The following is a 17,634-nucleotide window of genomic DNA, read 5'->3' as shown; positions in this document are numbered from 1 at the left end:
CTTTCATTGTGTTAACTTCTTGTAAATGAAATAACGGTGAAGTTTGACAATTCATCAATTTTCTGGGGACCCCCTGCAAGGACCCCTGGACCCCATGACATGCTGCTGTCCTCGTGGAGCTCGTTCAGTTAACCTGTAGATTCGGCTGTGTTGGGTTCTACTGCGTCTCTATCCGCCTCATCACTGGGTAGAAGCCGCTGTAACGCTCGCTGCTCTTCCCCCCCCGGGGGCAGCGGCTCTGTGCCACTGCCCTTCTCCTCTCCGTCTCGCAGCGCGCGCTGACATTTACTCGATACGGCTACATTGTTTTCCAGCGGGTTTAGGTATAGTGACAACCGCGAGCCTGGACTTTTGTTGCAGAGGGAGAGGGAGGGACGGGAGAGAGAAAGAGAGAGAGAGAGAGAGAGAAAGAGATTTACCAAAAGGTTGAGGCAAAAAGGTTGAGGCAGGAAAAGATAGACTGATCCTAAACCTTCCTAAAGCTTTTACAGCAGCCTCAATTACACGTCCACTTTTCGTCTTTAACATGGAATCTTAGTATTAATCCCATAAACCCATAATCCTTAGATCCAGTCTTGACTAATTGAAACCTGAATGTTAAATTATTCTAACGTAAGCAGGAACAGTGTTAGTTTACACACAAAACACAATTTCAGCCTTCAGTCTTTTCTACTGTGCAAAGTGTGCATTTGAGTATTTGTTTGATTGATAGCCATCCATTCATTGTGTGATTTTGGTTTTGCTGTGTGTGTGTGTGTGTCTGTCTGTGTGTGAGAGAGAGAGGGAGAGAGAGAGAGAGAGGTAGAGGTGGGGGAAGGGAAGGGAGAGCAGGAGGTGGACCAGGATTGAGAAAAGGGGGTTTGAGAGGAAAAGAGGGAGGAACACATTTTTCATTCTGTGTTATCTTATGCGGCGCTTCAAGGACGGGGCCTTGAATGGATGCAGAGAAAGGTTAAATTAGATGTTAGCCCCTTAGCTCCCTGAAAGTGGAGCCTATAGACCAAAATAAAACAAACATGGCCCCACAAACTGCTCTAAACAGTAACATATTACACTTTTCACAAGTCTTCATATTATCATATAGCTCATTTTAAGGTTGAGTGATTAAGGGGTAAAACAACCAATTAATTAGATTATAAATGCATTTCTAAATCTCTTATTTGTTGTGTCATGCGGTATTATGTGTATACATTATGTGATATTGTCCAATTGTTATTATTGGCTATTTTTTTTATTTATTTCTGTACCTTTTATTAGCCTATACAAGACATTTTAGGTCATTGTAGTCTATTTACGAAAAAGCCCAACTAGGGACTGGGTTTGGAAATTATGTGCACACATCTTTTATATATCAATTGTGAAGTGTAATTATGTTAACTGCATTGTCCTTATCAAATAAACAATAAATAAATCTATTTTGAATCAATTAAATCATATCTAAGAAGTTATTTTGAGAGAAAAAAAATGACTCGGTCGAAGAGATACAAAGAAGCATCTTGATTATATAATAAGTAAGAAGCTGCAGCATGTTTCACTCATCACATCTCTAAATCATGAATGTCCAATAGGATTATTTTGGCCCACGTTAAATTGTGTCCCTTGGCCCTTCAGCTCAGTGAGGTCAGGGGTTCGACTCCCGCTGGGACCAGGCACGCATACAAAAATATATGCACTCGTTGTGAGGCGCTTTGGATGAAAGCATCCACCAAATGGCATATTTTATGTTGTGTGGGCACATCTGCTCGGTACCAACAGGAACAATTGCTTATGTTTTACCTTCATAACCACGATATCTCTGTAGGAGGACAAAGAGAGATGGGAGGGAGGGAGGGGGATTTACTGTAATAGCTGAAACCAACGAGGTAGCAGAGCTTCCACCTGGATTCACCTGGTCAGTCTGTGTCATGAAAAGAGCAGGTGGTCCTAATAGTTTGTAATTTGTCTTTTGGGCAAGCCTGTTCTGTTCTAACGGAACAAAAAATCATTATGTTTCATATTCATAACCCATATGGGGAAGACAAACAAAGAGACAGACAGGAGGCAGGGCCAGGAGGAGAGGAGAGGAGAGGAGAGGAGAGGAGAGAAGGAGAGGAGAGGAGAAGAGAGGAGAGGAGAGGAGAGGAGAGGAGAGAAGGAGAGGAGAGGAGAGGAGGAGAAGAGAGGAGAGGAGAGGAGAAAAGAGGAGAGGAGAGGGCCGAGGTCCAGGAGCTGATACGGCCGAAATGATAGTTCTTTTCATTTCCACCACTGCAACTGAATGAATGGATATCTATGTCATTTAAACTCTTAATGTACAAAATATTAGGACCAACATGAAATAGACTGACAGGGTTAAAGAAAGATCTTTAAGCCTTGAGACAATTGAGATGTGGATTGTGCAAAGGGCGTCTTCCACCAACTCAGTTACTATTTGATAACTGTCAGTCCTAATTCCAACATGAATCAGCCCTTCAGCAAACCTGTCAGACCAGCAGCAGGTCTTCGTTGCTCCAGGTCCTCTTCTTCTTGCTTTCATTTTTTCACCCAGTCCTCTCTTTATTTAATTTATCTTTTTGCCTGCTGCAACTTTCCTTATGGAAACCTAAAGAATCTCAATCCCCTCGGTTTTCCCCTCAAGAGCCTCTGTTTGTTTAACCCGGTCTGAATAGAAGAGCCTGGAAGTACTTGATGTGTTGTTGCTTACACTATGTGACTATCACATATTCTCCTTTAAGATTTAAATTTACACTTCAAAAACATCAATTTGTCTTCAAATAAATGTGATTGAAACTGATGAGTATCAAAAATTGGGACTGACTCCTAATCTTCCCATTATCATTTCGATGTTTTGAAGCATTAATTTCTACCTTTCATCCTCTCCTGTGTGATTTCTTGGCCAAGTTTTTTTTTTTAGTTATTTTTATAGTCTGGTTTTCAACTGTCACTGGGAGAGACAAGAGAGATGAGAGGACCACATAATTTTGACTTTTTTTTTTAAAACTCTCCTACCACTCTTTGAATCATCAGTGAGATTCTATTATTAGCTACTGTATACTGTATAAAATCCTCTGATGCCAAGCTAGGAAAGGCAGTGCATCATTCATGAATGGGAAAGTGCTTTTGCTAATAGACTACACAGTATTGTTTTTTGCTGCAAGACAAATGTGTCTCTTTGTGTGTGTTGATCTTGAATGTTGCCAATAAAAATAGCAATAAAAATATGAGTGACGTATGAGAATATTGCAGTGGCGATGGTTTCTGGTTTTGAGCCGTGGGGTTGAACAGACTCTGTGCTTGTTGTTTGGCTAACGAAGGGTTAAAAAAGTGTCAGATGAGACGTGTGAAGTCACTGGGAGTTTAATTACGCAGTGTGAAAACCCGTCCACCTATGGGGAAGTGTTTGAGCGTTTTAACATATAAGATGTGACGGCACCTGTCTCGCTCTCCTTCTGTGCACGTCTGTGTGCACGTCTGAGTGTGTGTGTGTGTGTGTGTGTGTGTGCGTGCAGATAGGTGCATGTGTGTATTATGCATATACACACACGTGCACATGGATCTACAGTTTTGTGAGTGGGCATGTATGTCTGACCTGTGTGTGTGTTTGTGTGTATGTGTATGTGTGTGTAGTAGGTATGTGTGTGTTTACATGTACATGTGTAGGCTATATGTGTGTTTTTGTGTTTCTGACATCTGTGTGTGTTTGTGTTTGTGTGTGTGTGAGTGGTTTAGGGTTCAACCAAAATGGGTTTTTGAAAGCTGTTAAAGATATATTTGGGATTGAAGCTTGTGCCAATATTCAATATCTTTAAATGTGACCATTTGTCATGCCAGAAAACTGCATGTGCCTGTGTCTGAGCTCTTGTATACGTGTGTGTGTGTGTGACCTGCATATGTGTGTGTGTGTGTGTGTGTTGCAGGGTGTCGGGCGCGATGGCCAATGCCTCCCCAGACCTGGACAACGCGGAAGCCCAGCGCCAGCTCAACAACAACAACCGGCCAATCAGCTCAGGCCTCTGGGAGACGGAGTGCACCAGCGCCAAGCTGTTCGAATGCTCCCGCATCAAGGCCCTGGCAGGTCAGAGGTCACACACACACACACACACTCACACACACACTCACAGGAATATAGCCACACAAACACACCTGCAGCAAGACCATAGCTGTGTTAACACTAGAAAATCCAAGCCATTATCAATTTGCTGTTGTTTTGACCTTTAGTATTGACATATCTCATCTTTCAAAGTTTCCTTCCATGACTTTTTCAAAGCCTTTTGAACAAACCAGCATTGTTTTCAAAGTCATGCAAGGAAATAATAGTTACAATTGTATTTTTACCACTTCTATTGATGGCTTATTAGCCTTCTCTTAGACCCCCAAAATCCTCCAAAATCCCCCAAAATCAACTGGTATTTCCAGTTTTAAAAGTGATTTTACTGGAACGGGAGTGCCTCTTCACAAAGAGAGAATACTAATTTCTTATTAAAAAAACAATGGGATGTGAGTTGCTGTATATGGGAGGACACAACAGGAGACTAATTATGAATGCAGTCTCATTTTAGAGATATAGATGTTTTTTTCTGATCTTATTCTGTCGTTTTTAACAAGCACAACCGTCCCATTAAAGCTATCTTCATCTTTTACAATGATTTAAAACTCTTATGAACTCGTTCCAAATCCCGTCTCTGCTGTTGTTTTGATGTAAAGTTGTAAAGTTTCTTTTCTTCTTGTGCTCCAGATGAGCGAGATGCGGTGCAGAAGAAGACCTTCACCAAGTGGGTCAACTCCCACCTGGCCCGGGTGTCCTGTCGCATCGCCGACCTGTACAACGACCTGAGGGATGGATACATGCTCACCAGGCTGCTGGAGGTCCTCAGTGGAGAGCTGCTGGTGGGTACACACACACACTCTCACAGACACATACATAACAGCACAAATACACTATGCTGCCTAAATATCTGAAATTGTTTGTTGTGTGAAGGCTGAAGGTGCAATGAGGAGGAGTTTAAGGTTTTAAAACAGCAATATATCATGTCAAATTAATTGTGATACCTTGTTATAATTGCCACAAACCAGAAGTGGGGACTCGAGTCACATGACTTGGACTTGAGTCAGACTCACAATTTTAATTACTTGAGACTTGACTTGATGCATGAAGAGAAGACTTGAGACTTGACTTGGGTTCTGGTGACTTGGGACTTGACTTTGACTTGACTGCTCTGATGACTTGAAAAGGTTTCTAAAGTCTTGACTTGAGATCTTGTGTTTGTGTAAATGACTTAGATTGAAAGTGATGAGATTTGTTCCAGCAGACGACTGAATTTAAATTCTGTTTTCTGAATTTGGATGGAATGATTTAATTTATTTGAGTTGAAACTGATCATAGAAAAAACTCATGATGCTCTTACCAAGTTTTTATCATATTAAAACCACATTGCATTGAAAAGTCCTAGATATTTTGTTTTCTTTAAGATATTAAACTGATACTGGACTCTTGATTTGTTCTGACTTTACTTGCTGTTCTACATTTAGACTTGAGACTTGACATTAATGACATGGACTTGACTTGAACTTGACTTGGTAATCTACATTTAGACTTGGGACTTGACTTGAGACTTGTGCCTCATGACTTGAGGTCATACCTCTGCAACAAACCAATGAGACCATGGTTGAGAAGATGAGTAGCCTCTATCTCGCACCAGTGGTATTATGTTAGTGCTAGTGTTTCTCCAAATTAAGACATTTCCCATGAACCCTGTTGCTTCCTGTCACACAGACAATGTTGCTACTTCCCTCCCTAGAGTCTTTCCTTTTATACGTTAGTTTTCTCTTTCACTTTCCTGAAGAGGATCAACATGTTGGAAGTGATTTTTCCATCAGTCTTTCCCTCCTTCCACCATCTGCTGCCAGAAACTCTGAAAGCTTTAGCTCCGTTTGCTCTGGAAGAACAGAACCTCTTCCTGTTTTGTGCCGTAAAGCGATCCAGCAGATTTCCCTCCAGATCCACCAGGTGGAGAAACAATGGAGGATGCAGAGTAGAGGCTGATAGAGGCTGGCAGGCTGACCACTGATGGACTGGTTTGTTATATAGCACCTTTAATGATAAAGGCTTTAGTATTCCTCTATCTGTCAGAGTCATTCAAATGATCTGGTGTTAAATAAAGTACTCCTCCCCCGCCAGCCGAGACCAACACGGGGCCGCATGCGGATCCACTGTCTGGAGAACGTTGACAAGGCTCTCCAGTTCCTCAAGGAGCAGAGGGTCCACCTGGAGAACGTCGGCTCCCATGACATTGTTGACGGAAACCACCGCCTCACCCTGGGCCTCATGTGGACCATCATCCTACGCTTCCAGGTAAACACACACACACGTTTGGATAAATCAGGATTTTTGGAAACCTTTGTACAATATTCTACACTAGAGTGTCATTTCTAGTTGAGTCATGGCCAAGTGTTAAAAACTTTGACCTGATGCCTTTTTCTTTGGCACTTGAGAAGACACATAATGGCACTAAAGTCTCTTACTCTACTACAAGCTAATGAGGCTAGCATTAGCTAACTTGCTAATGCAACATTAGTTGACTGATATACTTCCATCCAGTGTCCAAAATCAGTCTTTAAACCCAAAATATTTACCTGCCAAAAATAATAAATATACATTTTTCATAGAAATAATTATAGTTTTGCAGAAATTTGGACGATACAGCTTTGTGTGGAGCCATAAAAGCCAAGCCTGTCAAAGCCTGTTTGATACTGAGCCATTGTTTTGCTTTGATTTGATTGGCTCATGGTCAGAGAGAGTGTACGGTGGTCAGCAGGGACAAACTCTGAGAACAGTCTGAGATCAAAGACTGTATATAACAGAGGCATTCAAATGTTAGCGTCACACAAAGCGGCCAGTGTGGCTTGTGACTCTACTTGATTTATTTGCCAAAGACAAGTTTTAACGGACAGGTGGTAAATTCAGACCCTGCTCCCATCTGGGTATTGCTGCTTTAGTGAAACAAGTACATTACAGGAAGCTAATTACAAATGGGTTACCTTCTTGTCGTGTTGTGTTTCAAGCTTTACCTGTTCAGGAGGAACAGAGGAGTGCCGTCTGTTGACTGACACCGCGTCCTGTGTCATAGGTGTGATGAATGATGGTCTTTGTAGTTCACTAACACACATTCAGTGCTCAACAGCAGTGATTTAATCGGTTTATCAACGAGAAACGCCAGTGATGATGTCGCTGAACACTGAAATGGGGCTTTTGCTCCGAATTTGTATTCTTTGTTGTCTCTGTTGAGATTTGGTGTTTCACGTTAAAGGAATTGGCTAGACCAGCCTTTTCGGGTAGTAAACTCTTTGCTCATTTGTTTACTATTTATAAGAATGGTTCAAATGGTAATGGAGTTGGCAGAAGTCAAATACGAATTTCATCCATTATTTTTTACTGAACAACCCATCATAGACTTAATCCATTAGTGTGGGGCCACTGGACAAAAATCATTGTGATTTAATTTGTTTTTCATCATCATTTGCAGTGCAGATAATCATGTTGTTTTGCTCTGATTTCTGAAATGTTGCACATGGCTTTTGGTATCAGTTTTCTTTATCAGCATTGGGGAAATTCTCTAATACCAATACTCTGTTTTGACCTGGTATTGATCTGATATCAGATAGAAGTATTGTCTTGGTGCATCTCTAGCTAATTAGAGCAGTTGTTCTCAACGTGGGGTCCGGGGACCACCAGGGGTCCTTGAGGGGGTTCCAGGGGGTCCCCAGCAAACTGATGAATTGTGAAACTTCAGCATTATTTCATTTACAAGAAGTTAACACAATTAGAGATTGTAGAAGAATGACTGTTCTGATCACAGTTTCTCTGTTATCTCTCTACCTACAGTACAGTCATGAGATTCTGGACAAAATCATATCTAACAATAAAGATATTCTCAGATTTGGGTCCGAGAGACAAATTCTCATCCAATGGGGGTCTGTGGCTCTAATGTGGACTAAATGAGGGGTCCTTGATATGAAAAAGGTTGAGATTCACTGAATTAGAGTATCCAGTGCCAAGAGAGAAATCCTTGTGGACTGATTTTTGAATGTTTGATCCTGATCTTTTCCATAAATACAACGAGAAGCCGGCATTCGTGTTTTCAGCGGCGGCTCCTCATGCAGCTGATGAGCTGCCGGCGGTTCTGTCTGGGGAGGCTGTCACAGCTGCCGCATCATCAGTGTGCGACGGCGACGGCGGTGTTCGGTGGATAAGGCTTGAATGTCACTCAGGGCTCAGCGGCCTAGCGGTGGCGGTCGCTTTCTAGTCTGATCTTCAGCAAGGACGCAGGCACACACACACACACACACACACACACACACACATACATGCAGAAACTCTGCCGTGGCGTGTCCTCCTACCTGCACTCGCTCTCTTGTACGCACTGCTCTCTCACACATACACTCTGTCTCTCAGTCTTATCTATCTATCTATCTATCTATCTATCTATCTATCTATCTATCTATCTGTCTGTCTATCTATCTGTCTGTCTGTCTGTCTATCTATCTATCTACCTGTCTGTCTGTCTTTCTGTCTATCTATCTATCTATCTATCTATCTATCTATCTATCTATCTATCTATCTATCTATCTATCTATCTGTGTCTGTCTATCTGTTTGTCTGTCTATCTATCTGTCTATTGATTCCTCTCTCTCAGGCCTGCACATATATACTCATATGCTGACATACACACACATACTATCTCACAAACTGTCTCACACACACACACACACACACACACACTCTCTCCAGGCCTTAGCAGCAGTGATACAGGATCTGTCCCAGCCATGTAAGTACAGCAGCAGCCCACGGCTCTTCTTCATTACGCTCCAGTGCTACAGCGCGGCCTCGGCACGAAACGCTTGTCTGGCATTATTCGGGCCCTTCTGTAACATTCACGGTGCAGAGTCGCCTAATAGCCGTCTCTGGGGACTCGGTATTGTCATGCTATGGCTGAGCTACCCACCACAAAGCACATTTAACAGCTCTGCTAGCAGAATTAGCCGGTCCTTTGTTGAAGCAATGGTAGTATGTTAAGTGGAATAAAGCTGGAATAAGGCTGTTGTTTAGCATGTTAGCTTGCAGGCAACGGAGCAATCTTCTAAATTGGCAAGGTTCACCGGACTGATAATTTAACTGTGAATGTTGTAAAATATGTGTTGTATTGTCCACTGTGCTGTCCTTGCAAACTGAATTTCCCTCGGGACAGTAAATGCTGTGCCATTAGAGTAACATGTTAGTTATTGCTAGTAGACTCTCTTGGAAAAGTCCTCTTTTATTTAGTATTTTCAAAGTAATATGTTAGTTAGCATGCTGGACAGTTCAGCAGGTGCAAATGTTCTTTTTAGTATTTTATCTTTTGTATGTTTTTAGCATTTTATATTAGCTAGCATGCCAGACAGTTCAGCAGGTGCTCTGGGAAAAGTCCTCCTTTGCATTTTATCAGAGTAACATACAAGTTAGCATGCTAGACGGTTCAGCAGGCTCTCTTGGGAAAGTCCTTTTTTGTATTATATCTTCAGTATGGGCACAGAAAAATCCTCTTTAGCATTTTATCAGAGTACTAGTTATCATGCTAGACAGTTCAGTAGACATTCTGGGAAAAGTCCTCTTTAGTATTTTCATAGTAAAATGCTAGTTAGCATGTTAGACAATTAAGTAGACTTTTGGAAAAATCCTCACACGGAGGTAGGCTACTTGATTTCTCAATTTCTCAAATCTGGAGACCCAGTTTTGAATCTGGTCTAAAAAATAGAAAATGGTATTACAGTAATTCCCACACTAGGCTACTGTAGTACAAAGATGTGTATTGGAATAAGTAGTTAGCTAGTTAGCATGCTAGACAGTTCAGAGAGGCTCTTTGGGAAAAGTCCTAGTATTTCAGAGTAACATGTTAGCACGCTAGGCAGTTAAGGCTCTCTGGGAAAAGTCCTCTTTATTATTTTATCAGAGTAACATGCTAGTTAGTTAGCATGCTGGACAGTTCAGCAGGCTCTTGGAAAAGTCCTCTTTAGTATTTTATCTTCAGTATAGGCGCTCTGGGAAAGGTCCTCTTTGGCATTTTATCAAAGCAACATGCTACATGCCATAAAGCTATAGTAGGCTCTCTTGGAAAAATCCTCACTCACAGGTAGGCTACTGGATTTCTCAATTGTGGAGACCCAGTTTTGAATCTGGTCTGTTCCATAAAGGCAGGAAGAATATTCATTCCCATACTGTAGTACAAAGATGTGTATCAGAATAACATGCTAGTTAGCGTGCTACAGTTCAGTCGGCTAGCTTGGTGCTGTTGCAGAGTGATGAGGTTAGCCTTGGGTTAGCCAGTTGATACAGTACAGTACAGTACAGTGCAGTACAGTACAGTACAGTGCAGTACAGTACAGTACAGTACAGTGCAGTATAGTACAGTGCAGTAGTGTTAGCTGAATGCTTTGCCGCCATTAGCTGTGAGCTTGGCTGCAGTCCCGCTCTCCTGCTCCCAGAGCCACCAGTCGATGGACTCGTCAATTTTGCATGTGCTGAAGAAGGAGAGTGGTAGAGGAGGCTGGTGTTCAGAAGTGTGTGTGTGTGTGTGTGTGTGTGAGACACAGTGATTAAGAGAGAAGTCAGGAAAGAGGGAAAGAAGATGGATAGTAATGGGACATAAGCAGTGATGTAGCGGTAAATAAAAAAGGGTTTGGGTATGACCTTCAGTCGGTGATCATCATAAGGCAAACATCCACCATTATAAACAAAAATCTAAGTTTCTGAAGAGCATTCATTTATGCCCTTTCCCTTAAAAGACCCTATCCTTATGAACTTATATGATGTGTACTGCGAATTTGCATCATAAACATTCAAGTCAATCTAAAAAAGTTGGAAACCTCTGCAGCTCTGCACATAAAAAGGTGGGTTAGGTTGGTTTATCCTCCACTATGTGTTTTGGACAAGAGGAAGAAGAGCGAATATAGAATTGAGACTTCCAGCAGTAGTTGAAGTGTGCTCAGCCAACTTTCCCTGGTAAAAGAGTGATAGTGAGAGAGAGTGTGATAGTGAGAGCAGTTTCTGAGGTTTAACCAACAGTATACTTAATCATTCTCTTTCTGAGTCCACATTTTCCCCGACGGTCAGAGGATCTGAACCGCCGACCTTCCGTTCACAAGCTGGCTTCTTCATCCTTTAGGCTACTGCCATTCCCACTGTTTATTATTATCATGTCAACCTTTCCTCGCACCTTTTTTATTCCCCATTATCTAAACTGGCAGGTCAGTTAAGAACAAATCCTTATTTACAGTGACAACCTGGCAAAAAGCAAACAGCCTTTTGAGGGCAAGACGACCGGACAAAATATAAGATACAAAAAAGAAAGTAAAAATTCAGATGGGCTGTAGAGAAGATGGGTTGATGGGGATATATAGCATAATGACAAACATCAAGCAGCATAGCAAACAAGTCACGTTAAAAACTGAATCAGAAATTACTGTAATCACCAAGTATACTGTAATTATCCGACCAGACAGTCTCACAAGGTTTCGTGAAATGAGCACAAACTCTGAAACGCAGGTTACGTACCATTAAAGGATTAGCCTATGTGATAATAGCACGAATTGTACACACCATTTTCAAATGTTCGTCACTTGAAATGTTTAGCTAACGGTTAAGTTTAGGCAACTGAAATAACTTTGGTTGAGGTTAGGGTTAAGGTTTTGGTCATGTTTCAACTGTTTCACTCACAGTAGAAAACCACTTCTCACGAGTTGGGAATTGAACCTGGGTTTCAGAGTTATAGTTAAATGTATTTAACTTCCCCGACTTCCACACGTTCCCACTGCACTATTTCAATGTCAAACCACTTCCCACTTCCAGCCGTGTCTCCTCCATGTAATCCTTTCATGGTGGGGAAATGGATTTCTCTCACTTTTCATGCACGCAGCACGTTATTTGCATCTTAAGACATCATGCCCATTTCATGACATTTCATGAAACCTGGCTGCTAGTATTGCACAAAACATTACATAGTAGGCCCAGGCTACATATTAACACACACAGAAACCTACATAGACAACAGGATCTCGCATATAGTGGAAAACAGATGATGCTGTACCTATGGACTGTAATAAATATCACATTATAGACTGTATTCACACACTCCTCTTTATTACCTTCACTAAGACGTTATGTTATGTATTATGTTTTCGCCCCTGTTAGTTTGTCTGTCTGTCTGTCTGTCAGCAGGATATCCCAAAAACCTATCAACGGATTTCCATGAAATCTGGTGGACAGGTAGGCCTCGGGCCAAGGAACAATTGATTAGATTTTGGCAGTGATCTGGATATGGGATTACCACCATTAGACAATAATCAGGTTTTTTTTGCCATAACTATGAAACTAACAGTTAGATACTTGATTCTAAATCCTAACAGTATGTTTGCAGGGTCAATAAATCAATTTAACGTAAAATTTAAGTGATAAGAATGATGCCTTTGGGTGTAACAGCAAGTTGGACAAATTGTTCCGCGTTGGCAAAGGTTTCTGCTGTCCGAGTGCCTTCTGGTCCGATCTTTCCTTCCTTGCACTTTTTCTCTCCGTCTCCACCTCTTTCCCCTCCCTCCCTCCCATCCTCCCTCTCTCTGTTGTGAAAGTGAGAGTTTGCTTTGCCCAGTCAGCAGGTAGGGCCAAGCCACTGCAGTAGCTGCACATGCAAGGAGAGAGAGAGAGAGAGAGAAGGAAAGAGAGAGAGAGAGAGAAAGAAAGAAAGGAAAGAAGGGAGAAAAGGAATGACAGGCAAAGGAAGAGGTAATCCTACTGTACTTACAGAGCCATGCACAAATAATAACACAGACGGTTATTATTTGCAGTGACTTCGATTACGGTGTGCTATTTGGTTGGCTGAGTGTCCTTGTATTGTGCTGTGTGTGTGTGTGTGTGTGTGTGTGTGTGTGTGTGTGTGTGTGTGTGTGTGTGCGCGTACGTTTGCTGTGTGCTTACCTAACACACTGCCAGCTCACTTACAGTTTACACTCGTTAAAGATGAATCTGAATTGAGACACATTAATCTATATATTTTATAAGATAGATATAGATTCAGTACAGTACATTGTACAATGTACATTGATGAGGTGAATCCAGGTAAAAGCCATTGTGCCTTATTGATTTGCATTATTAAATCTATATTGATCTCAGAGGAGGAGATGTAGATGAAGAGAAGGATTTTTAAGCTTTGAGACAGTTGAGATGTGGATTGTGCAAAAGGGGCTGCAACTTCATTGTAAGCCCGTGATTCTCAACCTTTTTCATATCAAGGACCCCTAATTTAGTCCACATTAGAGCCTTGCACCCCCATTTGATGAGATTTTGTCTCTCGGACCCAAATCTGAGAATGTTTTTATTGTCAGATATGATTTTGTCCAGAATTCCATGACTATCTGTATTGTAGGTAGAGAGATAACAGAGAAACTATGATCAAAACAGTCATTCTTCTACATTCTCTCATCGTGTCAACTTCTTGTAAATGGTGGTGTTTAACATGGTAAATGGTGAAGTTTAACAATTTATCAATTGGCTGGGGACCCCCTGGAACCCCGTCAAGGACCCCTGGTGGTCCCTGGACCCCACGTTGAGAATCTGTGTCATAAGCAGATTGTAAACATCAATACACACGGCCAAGTTGTCATTTCTTACCATTTTCTGATTTGTTGACAGTAAAGGAAGCCCATTGAAGACATACTGTATATTCATACATTTTATTTACGTCGTTTTCCTGTGATAACGAGTAAATTGTCTTTGTTTTCTCGAGATATCGAGTTATTTATGTCATTATCTTAAGATAACACATTTTGTTATCTCGAGATAATGAGAAAATTATCTCTAAAATGTGTTATCCTGATGTATGAATATACAGTATGTCCTCAATGGGCTTCCCTAGAAATGTGTTATAGCTGACACAATTTACATCATGACAGACAAAATCCATAATAGATGCTTAAAATTTTGTCAATCTAATCTTAAAATATATGGTTTGGATTGAAATCTATGAATAAAGTGAGCATCCTACTGGCTTTTATTTCCCACTCAGCCCAACCTCTCTGTGTGGATCTATAGCCTACAAATCAGTGTTGAACAACAACAATGGAGGTTTTATTTCTAAGTCTATTTCTCCAGTTTGCTTTGAAACAAAGAATCAATGTACAAAACTGTCCAAGACTCCCAGGATTAAGAGAGACAGGATTTTAACAGAACTCTTAACCTCATTTGCTGTCTGTCGGTGGATGTGTGTGTTTGTGTCTGTGTTCATGTGTGTATGTGCATGCACACGTTCATCTTGTCCGTGTATGTACGGATTTGTATTGTGTGTGTGTGTGTGTGTGTGTGTGTGTGTGCGTGTGCGTGCGTGTGCGTAATATTGTGCCTAACGACGCGGGTAACAGCTGATTCCAGGGTGTCATGTCCCCAATTACCTTGGATCATGTCACTGTGATGTGATTGGTTGAATGGCTGTCACTGTCACCTATTATCAGGCAGCACGCTGATGATGTCATGGCTCTGCATATTGCACTCAACAAGCACACAGTGTGCCGCTCTCCTTAGCTCTTATTACTCTTCATCTCTCTTACCGGCACTTCTCCATTACATGATCACTGGAGGGTCGCGGGAAGATTGTCAGGGCGAAGTGACTCAGACCATTGTAATGCTGGTGATCCTGGAAATGAAGCTTATTCTTCTGTTGCACTCAGTAGAGAGAGCTGGTTGCTCTAGATAAGAGCGTCAGATTAATGCCTACAATGCAAATGTTAAATGTCAGATGAGACACTTTCAGGTTTATAGATCTACGTAGATCTTACTCACAGCAAAACGAATGTGTGTTTCTGAAACTTTTGTAGGCTTAGATTCCATGCTACCGTTGTTATGAATAAAGAGCATCAACATCAATACTTAACACCACAGTATAGCTTCACGTCCATAGTCAGTTTTGCATACAAAGGCGTTTTATTTCACAAAATCTGTGGCTTTAAGCACCAGCTAAGCAGAGCATCACCACTTGAAAGTGTTTGAAGGCACCATGACTAAAGCTGATTGGTTACTAGCTAACCTGAAGTAAAAGAAAAAAGGGGGATAACATTGTTGAAAATAAAAATGGACAAGAGGAAGTTACCGATAGCTCTGCTTGCGCCTGAAGAAGAGGATGAGGAGCCCATTCTGTACGGAGGATAGTTAAAGTTAACGTTACTTACTGGGAAATGTATACTTCCCTCCAGCCGCTACTGCTTTCTTTTTCTGTCTGACATCAATGTAAGTTGAGACATGTTCAACTTAAAGCGCCCAGGGAAGCGCCCTAAAATGCATTGAGCCCAGCCTGGCATAGACACAAACGGAAGACTTCTTTCTAAATCTGAACCCTGCCTGAGAGGTTTGTGATCCCAAACCCAACTAAAAGCCCAATGTTCCTCTCATATTAATGTGGAAGGTTTGTTTAATTTGAAATGTAGCAAGTTACCAGTCCAAATCATGTTCAAAATATAAAAATTTGGCCTCATGGTTAGAGAGACTGTCTGGTCCAGAATGGCCCAGGTTGAATCCTCACAACAGCTCATTTGTGTCCATCAGCAGCCGTGTGTCCTGTCAAAATGCCTTTAAACAAGACACTGATCCCCTATCTGCTCACTCATTGTAAGCACTCTGGATAAGAGTGTCAGCTAAGTGCCTGAAATGTAAATGTAGCCTAATGCTCCAGAGAAGAAGAAAGCACTGCAGCGGAGCCAGGAGCTCGGCTGTGCAGTGAGGTTTATACCTGAGTCTGAGAGGAACTGCACCACATGGTCTCTCCCGCAAAGGTTGAACTAATATTTTTGTGTGTGTGTGTGTGTGTGTTTGTGTTTTCAGATCCAGGTGATCAAGATAGAGACGGAGGACAACAGAGAAACCCGCTCTGCCAAGGATGCCCTGCTGCTCTGGTGCCAGATGAAGACTGCAGGGTAAAAACAGATCAAACTTTAAGCCTCTGCCCTGCTGAAGTGTCGCTGAGCAAAACACTGAACCCCTACCAGCTCCTGGGCTGCTGCTCTGTAGCTGACGTCTGACCTCTGACCTCTGTGGAGGGAGGAGGGTGACGAAGTGACGAATTTCCCTCCGGGGATCAATAAAGTTTCACACCAAGTCCCAGTTGATAATTGCGTTGTTGGTTCTCCTTGTTGAAACCCTGAGGCCTCTACTGGCTCCGTTTACATTTTTAGTTACAAAACATGTTTTCCACTCTCAGACTGATCGACCAAGCTTTTATGCAATGACTGAATACATGTGACAGCTAAACATGCATTTTACACATATTTTCAATCTATAAAATGTTTGTTTACACCAGCAATTCTTGGAACCCAAAGCTAAAAAGCTTATTTCCAAGTCAAACACTTCAAGAACGTACAGTATGTTAATGCAAATACTGATACTGATATTCAATATCTTTAAATTTGACCATTTCTTTGCCCAAACAATACAAAGAATTCAGCGTTTCCCCCAGGAATATGTTCTTGTCAGGGTGGAACAGCCTCTGAAACAGCATTCAGAGCATCATGGGACACTAAAACTCTCCCTGCTGTGCTGCAGGTATCCTGAGGTCAACATCCAGAACTTCACCACCTGCTGGAGAGACGGTCTGGCCTTCAACGCCCTCATACACAGACACAGGTAGGGCATATGCACACTCACACACACACACACACACACACAGACATTCAAACTTCCTTCGCTTTTGCATAATCTTGAGCTGTCACAAACTTTGGATTCTTAAGAATGAATAAATTCTCAGGAAAAGTGTTTTCAGAGGGTGAACTACCAAAAATTTGCCTCCGTAACATGTTGTAATTCGTGTCATTTTTAAAGTTGTAAAGTAGCAGGTTTTATATGATGGAGTAATCAGTAAAAGTATGCCGTTTTCCAGGCAGTAACACAAGAACATAAAAAGATTATACATTTTTAAAATAAATAAATAATTTGTGAATTCTCTGGCATTTATTGGTGAATATGTGTGTGTTATGATATGGAGAATTATCTAACAAAGTGTCATTTTTCATTTCATTGTGACTTTAGCATCCAAATCCAAACTGTTACACATAAGTACACAACGACACACATATGCAGGCACACTTTACTCCAAACAACTGCAGCTTGAGGACAAACACACACACACACACACACACACACACACTTGGAGAGAGAGGCAGTAACTGTTTCATCCCTTTCTGCCCTCCAGACCCGACTTGATAGAGTTCCACAAGCTGACGCGGTCCAATGCCACACACAACCTCCAGCAAGCCTTCAACATCGCCGAGCAGAACCTCGGCCTCACCAAACTCCTGGACCCCGAAGGTGAGACGGTGAACGGGTTTTTCGGGGTTTTTTTGCAGTCAGTTTGAGTCAAATGTCATCACGTACTGTACAATGCAACCTGATCTCACACAAATACGCAAATTTTATGTCACATTGAGGTAGCACAGTGGACAGTAAGGGTGTTGTGGTCGGGGTGGTAGATGGACGAATACGTTTGTCTTCAATACCGGTGACCGGGATTCAATACACTGCTTGTACGAAGGACATTTCTACTGTTTTCCTTAGTTAACCAAGACCAAAGCCTTTCCTGAACCATAACC

At 41.7% G+C, this 17,634-nt stretch overlaps 1 protein-coding gene across 1 annotated transcript; it reads left to right on the top strand.

The window, feature by feature from the left end:
• Positions 1-3,909: 3,909 nt before the first annotated feature.
• LOC139643076 (spectrin beta chain, non-erythrocytic 1) lies at positions 3,910-17,353 on the top strand (the record flags this gene model as incomplete). The annotated part of the gene is made up of 6 exons (XM_071518231.1): positions 3,910-4,054; positions 4,715-4,866; positions 6,158-6,331; positions 15,875-15,966; positions 16,592-16,672; positions 17,238-17,353. Coding segments are annotated over exons 1-6 (760 nt in total), but the record flags the coding sequence as incomplete, so codon positions are not given.
• Between the last annotated feature and the right edge of the window lie 281 nt (positions 17,354-17,634).

The sequence above is a fragment of the Centroberyx affinis genome, unplaced genomic scaffold, assembly GCF_046629955.1.
Source record: "Centroberyx affinis isolate AG114_WGS23_722 - 3 ecotype Tasmania unplaced genomic scaffold, CSIRO-AGI_Caff_v1 ptg000559l_1, whole genome shotgun sequence".
Lineage (NCBI taxonomy): Eukaryota > Metazoa > Chordata > Actinopteri > Beryciformes > Berycidae > Centroberyx > Centroberyx affinis.
This window is presented reverse-complemented; position numbering and strand designations above follow the sequence as displayed.